The sequence below is a fragment of the Nematolebias whitei genome, chromosome 5 (genome assembly GCF_014905685.2).
Source record: "Nematolebias whitei isolate Nwh7 chromosome 5, NemWhi1, whole genome shotgun sequence".
Taxonomy (NCBI): Eukaryota; Metazoa; Chordata; class Actinopteri; order Cyprinodontiformes; family Rivulidae; genus Nematolebias; species Nematolebias whitei.
In genome coordinates, this window is record NC_056502.1 from 12,301,302 (window position 1) to 12,314,708 (window position 13,407).

Consider the following 13,407-nt stretch of genomic DNA (forward strand, 5'->3'; position numbering starts at 1 on the left):
AAAAAAAGGAGTTTGAGGCTAAGTTTCTGACAGTGTGCCCACTCAGCTGTCAGATTATAGAAGAAAGTGGCTGGTGCCACTTTTCTGGTCTTAGAGGAGCAGCAGACACGTGGATCTGACCTGGGGTCAGAGGTCACAGTGGGACCAATGTAATTTGAGCTCATATAACTATATTTCTCCTGCTGGAGACAGATTTTCCTCTTTTCCCCATTATGACCTCCGGAAAGCCCCACACCTCCCAGATTAAAAATCTAGGGTTACCTAATCTCTCTTAATCTGGACTAAATCGATCTAATCGGTAGAGAAAATTACACCCAGTGAGGTGAGCTGTAATGCCCCGCAAATATTAAAGCTGCGGAGGTGAAACCGCAACGTCTCCCTGGAGGACATTGTGGACGTCGCATGCGGTGTTCAGGACAATCTGTCAGGCGCGTGACAAAAAGCCCGAGACGGGGTTGAGCAGGAGGAATCCTGCTTGCGCGTTTCATGACGTCTGGTTTGGCGCACGTGACGTCCCCCTAAAAGATCATTAATGTTAAAAAATATATATATAAAGAAATCTTATCTGGAGATGGTGGAAACGATAGAGAGGGAGTGTGTGTGTATGTGTGTGCGTGGCTGTAATCATGTCGGGAGAGTATTGATTCCGCGCGCGCACTCCAATTGGCAGCCGCTCCTACTACACAGCGCGCCGGCGCGTCATCCTCGGCTCACATCGACGGAGCGAGTTGTAAGCAAATGAGAACATGTGTGGCATCTGAGAGAGTGAGGGGGGGACAAGGCACGAGGAGGTGTGAGAAATTTTGATCTTCCTGACAACTGGATTTGATTGCCGGGCTTTTCTTTCTTTTTCTTTTTTAATTTTTTTTTTTCTTTTTGTTGGGCTTATATTTACATCTATATATTTTCCCAGGCAGGGACCATGATCGATTCGTCACATGCGCGCGCCTCTTCATTCTAATTGCAGACAGTTGGGTGCTGTTCAGGCTGAATGGACTTGAATGTGTCGCTGCCAGCATAATCCGTGCAGACTAGAAGATTTAATAATTCACGGTAATCACGCGTTATCGCCTCACTGGATGCTCTCTACTCAGCTCTGGTGATTTTTTTTTTATTTCTTTATTATTATTATTATTATTATTCTGGAGGATTTATCGACGGCTGCCTCGCTCCTTATCTCAAATATCATCTGTTGCTGCAACTCGGATTGAAAAGCTCCCCCCCTCTCTCTGACACACCACCTCCACGACTGATTTAGAGATTTAGTCCATATGGATTGTTGAATAAGAAGCTTTTTTTTTTTTTTTTTCAACCATCTCTCAATCCACTCCGGGGAAAATGGACAAAAAATTGTTGCTACTTTTATTACTTCTCTTGTCTCTGCACGTGTGATTCTGCTTTCATTCATTATGATACTCCTCTGCTGAATTGGCTCCATTGATTCTGACTGAGCTTGTAAAAGGCACGTTACAAGGCGAATTCCAGCGCGAGGTGATTCTGAGGACAGCTTTTGCCCCCCCCATCCTTTCATTTGAATTTATATTTTAATAAGACTGAAAGAATCAGCTGCAGGATAAATGTTGATGATGGAGGACGACGAACTGGACGCTCATCAGGTTGATTCGGATTTCGAGCCGCAGAGCCGGCCTCGCTCGTGCACCTGGCCGCTGCCTTGCCCGGAGGATTTCCACGAGGTGAGCGGGGGTCTTCAGCTGGCCAGCATCAAGGTGGAACCGGAGGACGTGCCGGCGTGCAGAGCCGGACTCGTGGGCGGAACGCCGGCGGAGCTGAAGCACCCAGCCGGCGCCCTGGCACCCACGGGCGCGACGCACCCATCGTGCTTGGCCGGCGCGGCGCTCGATGTGACCGGCTCCCTGCGCAAAGCCAAGTCCTCGCGGCGGAACGCGTGGGGGAACCAGTCCTACGCGGATCTCATTACCCGAGCCATCGAGAGCACCCCGGAAAAGAGGCTCACCTTGTCACAGATTTACGACTGGATGGTCCGCTACGTGCCCTATTTCAAGGATAAGGGCGACAGTAACAGCTCAGCTGGCTGGAAGGTAAGCATCCCATACAGGAGCCAGCGTGGCGGGGTTTGACGTGTTAATCAGTGATAATAGCCTATTGATTATTATTCCCTAAGCCATTATTATTCTCTCACCCCTCGTGCGTTACACATGTTAGCGTGGGATTCCGTGTCAGTTACGCATGAATGGTGCCATGCCTTATCTTGTCTTAGCTCATTACTGCCGTCTGTCATTCTAATACATCACTGATGGCACAATGTAATGGACTGGAGTGGAGCAGACCCATCAGGTTGGAATAGTGCTCAAAATCCCTGCATCCTCTGGATCACAGCTGATTTAGTTCCACATATGTGGATAAGTAGAGGCCACTGTGTCTTTTTTTTTTAATGCAACAAATCATCTCATGGCTTTAAAGCACATGTGTGAATCAACAAAGTGTGACACTTGTGGGGAGGGAGAGCACGGGTCAGCTGGCCACATTGTAAATATTCACATCTGACCGCAGTCCACTACCGCTGCCTGGCTGAGAGCCTCCTGGACATCTGCCCAGGTTATCAGCCTTTTCCCTACCAACCTCATCTTGTTTCTATTCATTATAGCCATCTGAGGACAGCAAGGGGGGGGGGGGGGGGGGGGGAGGGGGAGGGGGTAGTGAGAGCAACAGGGCAACAGTGTTTGTCCTGTTGAACTGAGCTTTGAGAACATGGCAATATTTCCAGGTTTAATAAAGACCAGGAGAATCCAATATAATTTCTTATTGGCCAGCTGTTCCTTTCTTGCAGAACTTTTATTTTTCTAGCCAGATCTTTAATGCTAAGTCTATCTTTGTGGGATATTTAGTTGGATAACAATCAGACATTCGGCATCCTTTCATAATTAATTCCCTTTAAAGGGTTTAGGTCCTGTCAAAACTTGCTGTGATGTTGCGTAACACAAACTCTGCCACCAGCTGCAGTCGGAGTCTCCTCAATTATAATCACACAGCACCTGAATGACACTTTAAATCTGTCCCGTTAAGCTCCACTGCCAAGGTGTGTCCTCAGGTTTCATTAGCTCGCATTCACTCCCAACGATCTTCAATCACGGGGCCTCTTTACTTAGAGTGCCAAAGTCCCAGCGTACTATTTATGAAACTGCAAATTATGGGGCCGTGACAGTGTTAGTCTGAGGTTCTTGGCTATTTCTGTCCACTGGCGAGACATTGGCCATACCAGGTAATAAAAGGGGATTAGCCAAGTCATTTAAAGCAGGCGTACTTTGTGTCAGTAACAGGTTGGACCATAGGTTTGGTCAGAGACAGTGATGTATTCATATACTGTGCCTTTCTATTGTCACTATAGCCAAAATAATATAATATTTCTGATTTATCCAGCTACATTTTGATTGTTTACTGTAAGCTTTGCCTTTTCAATAAGAATCATCATGTTTTAGTTGACAGAACTTAGTGTGCAAATAAAATCTTATATTAAAATATGCATGCGACAGACAGTAAATGATAAAAACGCCTCTGAGGATCTGTTGTTGCGTATGGGAACTAATTAGAATGAACTTTTACAAAGTTAATGAAAAGTTATGGCGATTTGTGCATTCAGGACCCCAAGTTCCTCACCTCTACACAAAACAGGCCCCGCATCACTCGTTTCATTTACCACTTGTTTCAGGCAATTATTTCTGACAGCAACATTTGTAGTGTGGGAAATATTTCTGTCGTCTATACAGCATTTGACTCTTTATCATGCTTGAACAAAACATTTTGATGTAAAACTTTGCCTTTTTTCTGTCAAGACAGGGAAAAAAAACTTGTGTGGGAGGGTTGAGAATGGAAGGTAAAACGCTGATGAAACCAAATGAAATTAAGAAGTGTATCCTTGTAATTTCACTGCAAGTCTTGAAGGTGATGGTTGGTCTGAGGATGATGGATCAAAGGCAAAGACGTCTCTAAGGTATTTAATTAAGTTCTGCAAAGTCCAACAGAGGAGGTTCTAGAAAGATCTTGAGAAACATTTTGTGCTGCTCCGTGTGGTAGAAAGGAAGTGATGTTGGCTCAATGATAGGTGGTGAGCCAGGGTAGCCAGGACATCTAGGCAGAACTGTTACCTATAAATACCCTGAGGGTTCCTGACTTCTAGGAAGGCTGCAGTATTCTGAGGTCATTGTTTTCTAATCAGCCTCTTACTGGAGGGAGGATACATAGAACTGTGTTCTTATGTATCGTGCCAGGCTTTCCACTAAAGATTTTAGTCATTCTGCACAAGTTGTATCTTCTCTAACACAAATTTCCCAGTGGCTAAACTGAGCAAAGCCAAGATAACGTGCACATTTTAATTTGAAATGACCAAACAACACTGAATTATTCTTGTATTTACTGCTGAATTTCGTCTGTGACCATCCACGCATACATTTTGATGCATTCTGCATTCATAGGGAGAAGCACATGTCAGTTGCAACAAAGCGTCAGGGTTGGTTCTGCCCTGTGCATCATTCTGGGGGCTTCTGCGAGGGGGAGGGGCTGTCTGCTTCTATAGGCGTCTGTGTTTTAGCCTGCTGATTGGTCTGACAGCATGTCACAGCAGTGAATGGTATATGTAGTCTCCCTATTGACTTCATAATGCCTCTAATGATGGAGTAGTAGCTACTTGGCGTTGGGATTGCTCTGTAGGCGCCCAGAAGTTCATTAACTTGAAGGGGGTTAGATGAGGCCATTGTTATGCTGAAGGGGTAGCTTTAATGTATATGGCAGCATGGGTGGCTATGGAAAATAAAAATCCATAATTCATGAGTGTTTTTTGTGTATTAGGCATATTAGAATAAAACTGTATAGTAAATTCAGCACATTAAATCATCCTTTTGGGCAATTGCAGCTATTGAGTAAGTGTATAGAGTATATCTTTGTCTGCCTTCTTTATACAAAAAGTTTTCCTTTCCGAGTTGTTATTGTGCCTGACTTTTATGCCAGTCAGATCCCAGTGGATTGTGCAGCAGGTCATCAAGAATGCCAGGCAGTCACTCAGACGCTTTAATCCAAAGCAACCAGACTGTTATTTATAAATCGACTTTAGGTAGAGGTTTGCGCAAGGTTAGGAGGGCAAAAGGTCATCGGGGCTTCCTTTATTGACACAAGTCAGCCAAGACAGAAAAGGCTTCAAAGAAAAAAACAAACAAAAAAAACCCCTAAAGTAACGTGACAGTGACTGTGCTGGAGTTAGAAGGAAAGCCAAGCTGCCTTTGGGGAAAGTTCAAGGAGAGCTATAAATCTGTCGTCTGGCATATATTTTGTCTGATCATCCGTAACAACACATAGCCCCATATCTGAACATGTAGCAGTATTTACAGATGACTTTGTCTGATTGAGTCATGGGTAAAAAAAACAACTTAATCCTTGAGCTCGGGCAGTTTCAGTACAAACACTTGGTAAAGAATGAGAAAAACGAGTGTTAAACAAATGACAGAAGAGCAAGTTTGACCAAGGCTTATCACGCTGAGAAACTTGAAGCATTCGGTTTACAGAGTTAGATGCTTGATCTGTTCAATGTGCACGCACATATGTAAGCCTGTGTCACTTGATGGTGGTGGAGAAGCCTGGGCAGACGGAAAACTATCCAAGGCTTCTGCTGATTCATAGTTTATTCTGTCTTGGCTCATGGGAGCAGAGTAATTCGAATGTGAGACAGAAACACTCACATGCTATACTGACTCTGAATGAGAGCAGATGATGCATGCTGGACAGATTTATGGTGCAGGATTATGAACACTTTCTTTACCTGGAGCCAGTTTGGGTTCGAGTAGTATATTTAGCTTCAGCCGTGTACCTGATGCCGAAAAGCCCATTCTCTTTGCCTTTCCCCCCAGCAGCCTTCAGGCAGCCGTGACAGCTTATTTCTCACTGAAATGATTAATGTACATGCAAATTACCAAAGCATGGGCACGCATTCAAATATGGGAGACGGCAATCAGGAGACAGTAATAAGAAAAACAATAATTTTTTGCCTTTGATATTATTTTGGCAACTTTTATCACGTTATCTCCCAGACACCCTTTTTATCTCCCACTTTTATCTCCCGGTTCTCCTCTTATGAGGTCCTTCTAGCCATTAGACATTCTATACATTCTTTCTGTCTTAGTGGTTTTAGGTACAAGGGCCCATTGAGGTGAGGAGTCTTTCCCAAGAGCTCCGTGGCGTCAGAGTTTTGGGCTTTAGCCATGATCCAGACTGCCTCAAGCAACGTGCTCGCACTTAGCTGAGAAAAATCTTATACCTCACATTATCTTAGAGATAATAAGATAATGCTGGATTTTTTCTCACTTCAGCTTTGCTCAATTTGTAAGAATGAGATTGTCAAGTTTCCAATTGGACATAGTTGATCTAATTTGCTTCTGGAACTTAAATCTATTTTAGGATTTTTTTTACTAAGCCCCATCACTGTATGTTCTTACTGTTTGGGGACAGTTCAGTGCTTGTTTGTCAAATTTCTTAAGCACCGTGAAGCAACGAGAAGCCTTTTTTTAACTGAGCTCTCTGTTTATGGTGACGATTTCCGGCATTCCTGCTGGCTAAAATGCACACATTTGCAAAAAAACACACGACGACACCCATCGTGCATCCTCCTCAAACCACCCATTGAGGAACACATTGTTCTTGGGTGGGGTTAAAGGAAGGGGCTGACCAAGTTGGGAGTTTTTTTTTGTTTTTTTTTAGTGATGTTGCTCTACCGTCCTATTTGTTTCGAAATCTGTCTGACTTTTGTTGATTGGTTCATATGGAAGGCGTGGCTCGGTTTAGTAAGCTCCTGTGGATTTTGAGCGAAACCTGTTACAGATGCAGAGACAAAATGTGGCGTGTGTTGCTTTGTTGAGGTTGTGTTCAACTTTATGCCATGAAGATTTAATTGGGCTGGGGAAGCCTTGAGTGTTGCGCCACTGCTGCATGGTTAAAGCAAAAATTCTTTTACTTCTATATAGTTAGCCATGAAACTGGAAGAGAACAGACAATTTATAGACACAGTTCTGGACTTGCACTTTTGGTAAAATGGGAGAGGGAAAACCCATGTGCTCCTGCTTGATTACCTGTCAGTCACATCACGATGATACAAGCCCTCCTGAGACTTTAAGTTCTGATAATATCCATGTCACTGCTCACTTTTCTGGTTTAGCGAGTCTGACGAAAAAGACATGACATGCTGTTGTTTGATAAGTCAGTAAATGACAGTAATAATATCAAAAACTGTTAAAAAGTTTTTCTCATTTACTGTAACAAATTAAATATTTTAGTATGAAATAGTATTATTTTAATTAAGTCAGTAAAATGTAGAACATGTTCCCTTTGTCCATGGACTGAGCTAAATAAATAGGAGTTGTAGATTGAGAGGTTTGTCTTATACGTACAGGATATTTATCTTTTTGTCTGGGAGAGGAAAGGAGTACCAGCAGTTTGGATTCTTGAAGTGTTGTTCTATGGAAAGGTTGTGAGCAGTAAGTATTTTACTTGCTGTAGATGCTCCCTGAACAATCAGTTTGGAGGAAGAGATTTTATTACAGAGTGAGTCCAACATCAAAGTAGATCATGGCCCTCTTAAAACAACTTTCATCTTAAAATTGAATCATGCAAATGCTATTTTATAAACCTTTGCATCACTGTCAGGCTCAGGTTACACAGTTATTTACATCCTGGTTCGGTTACACTGAAGACCATCTCGGTCTGAGACTTCTGACTAGTAATGCTTCTCGCAGAGCAAATAATGTAAAACAAAAGGTTTAAAATGTATTGAGCCCGAGTAACATTAACATGGAAAAGTGAGAAAGTATTTATTTATTTATTTTCGGCTGCTCCCTTAATCGGGGGTCGACACAGCGAACTAAGTCGCACAAAGACTTGGCAATTTTTGTTTTTTTTTATTGCCGGATGCCCTTCCTGACGCAACCACAGACCACCGAGTTACCACAGCCCTGTGTGGAGCAGAGAGCTGCCATCTAGGGTGCCCGAAGGAGCAGATGGTGGGGGTTAAGGGCCTTGCTCAAGGGCTCAGAGTGGGGCAAATAAGGGTGGAGGCAGGCGTGGGTGCTTTACCTATCCCATCCACATTTTGATGTTGTCGATACCAGGAGTTGACCCAGCGATCTTCCGATCACAGGCCCACCGTCTGTAACCTCTGTGCCACCACTCCCCAAAAGTGAGAAAGTATAAAGATTAATTTATTTACAGTTATATTCACCAAAGATTGTTTCAATCTGTTACCAATTCTTTCCATGTGAAACACATCAAAATAAATAAATACATTTTATGAGAAATACAGCAAAAATTAATTATCTGATGCAACAATACTGATATGTAAAACACACATTTTATAGTAGTTAAAGTAAAAACAATTAAAAAATAAAACTTTCTCACTTAAAGAAGTATTAAAAATTGCTTTTGCTTTCACTACTACAAAATGTGTGTTTTACATAGCATTATTGTTGCATCAGATCATTCATTTTTGCTGTATTTCGCGTAAAATGTATTTATTTATTTTGACATATGTGTTTCACATGGAAAGACTTGGTAACAGATTGAAACAATCTTTGGTGAAAATATTTGTTTGGTGTAACAGTTTCCAAAATAACATTCACACTAACTGCTATGAAACATCTGAGATTGGAGAAGTTTTTGGGTAGTAGTATGCAGTTTTGTATCTTTTGGGGTCTGCTTGGACAGCCATTCATTCAAGAATTTGATCAGAACTACTCTTTTTCTCCAAAGTGAGGGCACTCAGAGAACTATCTACTGCAGGTAAAATACTGACAGTTTATAACCTTTCAACAAAACCATACTTAAAAAAAACTCAACAAAACTATTTCTTAAAATAGGGCAGCACGGTGGCACAAGTGGTAGAGCTGCTGCCGCTCAGTGAGAAGGTTGCCGGTTCAAATCCCGGTCCGGAGGCCTTTCTGGTTGGAGTTTGCATGTTCTCTCCGTGCATGCGTGGGTTTTCTCCGGATACTCCAGTTTCCTCCCACAGATCAAAGACATGCATGTTAGACTGATTGGTAACTCTAAATTGTCCCTAGGTGTGAGTGAGAGAGTGAATGGTTGTTTGTCTCGTTTGTCTCTATGTGTCCCTGTGATGGACTTGCGACCTGTCCAGGGTGTCCCCGCCCCTCACACAACGACTGCTGGACATGGGCACCATCGACCCCCATGACCCAAATTGGAAGAAGCGGGTTAAAGATAATGGATGGATATTTCTTAAAGATGTTTGAAGTAGCTCTTTTAAAACTTTTTTTTTTTTTCTGGTTTGTGAGTGGTCACCTGTGAAGAATATGTGTCGGCCTTTATGGTGCTTGAAATGTTGAACCCTGTCTGTGGCGGCATGCTTGTTGCTCATCTGTGTCAATGTGCATAATGCGTGATTGCGGTTGTGTGTGCAGATGTGAACGTTCCCCCCTCTCTTCCTTTCGCTCTTCATGAGTGTGTCTGTGCGTTTGTGTGGGTGTGTTGTGGCAGCGGCGGTGGTGGTGGGGCTGATGGGCTCTGTGGGAGCCTGGGTCCCGGGGGAACAGCTCTCGTTAATAATTCAGACGAGGCTCATTATCAAGGCAGCGCAGATTTCTCCCTGATTCCACCTTAATTGCAGGCAGGCTGCTCCACTCAGGCAGGCGGTAGTCACGCTGGGTTGACTCGCTCTGTCTTTTTCTTCACCACTATAGGGCCGCCATGCTCTGCTCCGTTCTGCCCCATCTTCAGTACTCACCTCTATCACAGCAAGACACCCCTTGGCTAGTCAGCTTCATGTTAACTTACATTCTAATAAAGCAACGTATTACAAATGCGCCGTTTTTATTTATAATTAAAATGCCTCATACGTTTCCAATTAAATCTAGTCTATGTGCTGTTTGGGCAATGCTGTGGAATGTTCAGGTTTTTTTGGTCAACAAAGAGTTAGTCTGAAAATTTAAGTTATAACATTAAAACAATAAGGGTTGAGTTGATGACCTGAACTCGTTTTATTTATTATTTACAAGAAAAAAAAAAAAAAAGCTGTCTGTAAGGACATAATCATTAGTTCCAGCTCTTTTGGGTTCCATAGTTTGTGCTCAGGTATTTAATTGAAGTACCATGCATCTACTTACAGATTCATTAAAAAAAGAACATTCGTACCTCGTGGAGCACACAAACCCTAATATGTTTTTCTTTCATTACAGGCTTTGTGAAATATTATAATGATGGGTTTATCCTTGAAATCGCCCAGAGCATATTATCATACTGATGACATTGTAGAATGTGATTGATATCCCACTACAATAATACCCCTCTTCATGCCCATCTATAAGCTTATGTAATGTATCTTGTCTTCATACTGTAATTTACACTGAATGATGGCTTTCCATCCAGTCCATTTAGCGAAGCCTTGCAAAGAGATCAACATAATGGGCTTGATCTTGTCATACATGTATATGAATATTTCAAATCATGCCACTGTAACTAGATGGGGGTGCTTTAGATAAACAACACAGATGCTTCTCTCCTTTTGCTCGCGCTTTAAGATGAAGTGCGCTTCGAGCTGTATTTCTCTCCCGGCATCAAAACTGGTTTCCCCACAAATCACGGTGCCCGTATTTCCTAATTCAATTTTTCTCCCCGTCTGATATCTCTTCCTGTATGCAAGGGATTGATGTTTCTGTGCATGTGCGTTTATGCGCGTGCATACTGCCATGTCTGTCCCTGAGAAAGAGATGATGTACGCCAACATAAACGATGTATTTCACAGTGCTTCATCTCCAGACCTTTCCTGGCAGCCGTGTGCCAGGTTGCTCGCTTTTCTCTGTGCTTGTCCATCAAGCCCCTGTCACGGGCCAAAGGGTTGTAGGAAGAGAAAGTGGAGCATGTGAGGGCTGGCGATCAGTTTACCTGAGCTTGGCGGTCCTGCGAATGATGGAGAGGGCTGTGACACAAAGGGAAATGTAGTTAAAGCTGACTGATTGGAACAGGTGGATGGGCAAAAAGGGAGGGAAGTCACGAGTTATGTTCATAAAAGATGCTTGTTATGCTAATGGGAGGATGCTCTGTGGCTGAACCGCACGTCCAGTGCTGATGGATGGAGTTGCAGAGGTCATCTAGGGTGGCGAATGGCGAGGACTCCCATGAGTTGTAAGGTTAAAAGCTTTGGAAGGATGTATGGTTCTTTGGGTTTGTAGGTTTGTGCTTGTGAAACAACCCATGCATAAGCAAACGTCTGTGGGAGAACCATCATATGTGTAGGGATCTGACATAAGACCAGCTGGGATTGAGGAGGGGGTAAGGCTTGGGTTTGGGGAGTATCACGGTCACTTAGGGGGGAGAAATACTTTCCCCTTTATATTTGTATGTCAGTGGAATAAATCTGGGTCAGGACACTGGATCCTGTGTTTAGTATGCTGGCCGTGTGAGGTCTGAACTCTGAGTCTGCTCATAGCCCTGAATGAACCCGACACGTCTGCCTTTTTTTGCTTCCAGACGGGCGCCTTTACCTTTCTGTCTCTCTTGGACTCATGTCTCCTTTTGCTTTTTCTTCCAAGCCGAGAGCATTTTTCTATCCCTTCTCCAGTCTTTTTGCCTTTTTCTTCCCATTCTCCAGGCTCTTATCCTGCCCCCCCCAACCCCACCCTCCCCGTCTTTTTTTCTTCCATGCTCTCTTTTTTACTGTCAGTCACTCACCGCTTTCCCTTCGTTCCTCCCTTGTTCTATTTCACACACAGAGTCCTCCCCACAAAGTAGCCTTTTTATCACTCATTTCCCTCTTCCCTCGCTTATTTCTCCTGCTCCTTTCATGTGCTTTTGAAATCCCCTTTTCATCTTTAGTAGTCTTCCTCTCCTGCTCACACACACACACACACACACACACACACACACACACACACACACACACACATGCACAGGCTCATTCAGTCATTCTTTTATTATCCCAAAACTAAAGTGATAAATGGCTCTCTTTCTTCTCTGTAAATGTCACTCTGGGAATTGTCTCTGCTCATTGATTGACTGGAGTAGAGGGATGGCCACACATGCACATGTGCCAGTCATGTGCATGTGCAAAGTGCCTGAAAAGGAAGAGCGAATGAGAGCTACAGAGGTGATGTCTTATTAGAAATACAGATTCTTTGAGGCTGCAACTGTCAGGATTATCACGGGCACATCACAAATCCAGCTTTTTAATAAAAAAAATTTTGAGGTTGAGAAATTATTTGGAAAGCTTGTGCATTGTTTTATTATGAAACATCAATTCTCAGCAGGAACTTGCATTTGCAGAAATGCTGGGATTAATCACAGATGAACAATTTAAGCTGGCAAGCCAGGCTGGTCTTATTGTTTTCTTTTTCCTTATGTGACATGATTTAGAATATGCAAGCATTATTCAGTTGGATCAATTGGTCTTAGCTTATCCCTGTCAATAAAAGTGTGTGTAAAGAAAAAAAAAACCCATAAGGGCCATTTTTCTGACCGGATAATGTGGCAAAATGTGAGTGTTTGTTAGTCGGGGTTAATAATGCTCAGTCATTTTCTTAATGTCTCACTCACTCTGCCTCAGGCGCTGGAGTTTGATAAAGGTCACGACTGCTGGTGGTTACATGTCGTCTTCCCTTATTTCATTCTCTTTACTGCACAGTGAGTGAGAGAGAGAAAAAAAAAGAAAAAGTCTATGGCCAGCCGGCGAGGATGCTGATTCGTGTCTCTCCATTTTCAGAACTAGGATAAAAATATTTAATGCAGAGACATTGGGGGAAACAGGGCAGGCCGGTGCACGTCAATGAAGAAGGGATGAAAAATTAAATTGATAGAGACAGAGATAGAAAGACGGAGGAAGAAGTGAGTGAAATGGAGAACCAGAATAGTAGAGAGTAGATTATAGGGCTTCCAAGCAGGACTGGAAGTTAGACTTGGCTGCACTTCAGCTACACTCTGCACACTTCAGCTCAAGTGTGGGTCCATTAGTGCAGTCCCATTGCACTGAGAAAGCCATGCACTACAAGATTTAACACACATGCACACACACACATACACAGTATGTTTTATACTGGCCCTATATGCAACCCCCCACAAACATAAAGCACAGGTAACTTGTAGCTTTATCTTCAGACACATTTGCACACAATCATGCTCTTTTTTTGTCCCACACGTACACAAACTCTTCTCTAGTCATCAGATTTCTTCTTGTCAAAATAAATAATTTAAAACATGCAATAACAGACTCTGAAAAAACATCCCTCAATTAGTGCAGAATTGGGTAAATGGTATGGGGTAGTGGCAGCAGGTGTGTGTGTGTAGAAGACACACATACGGTAAATGCAGTCTATTACATAAGGCAAACCATGACCCACAATAATTTTCCTCAGTTGTACAATGATAATTTGCCCCCTTCCCTTTCCA

At 43.0% G+C, this 13,407-nt stretch overlaps 1 protein-coding gene across 1 annotated transcript in view; it reads left to right on the forward strand.

The window, feature by feature from the left end:
* The first annotated feature begins 1,487 nt into the window (after positions 1 to 1,487).
* LOC119409946 (forkhead box protein O6) overlaps positions 1,488 to 13,407 on the forward strand; it is a 29,077-nt gene continuing 17,157 nt past the window's right edge. The window contains exon 1 of the mRNA XM_037676851.1: positions 1,488 to 2,060. Coding sequence (XP_037532779.1) covers positions 1,578 to 2,060 — 483 coding nt within the window. The 5' untranslated portion in view covers positions 1,488 to 1,577. The remainder of the gene's footprint in view (positions 2,061 to 13,407) is intronic.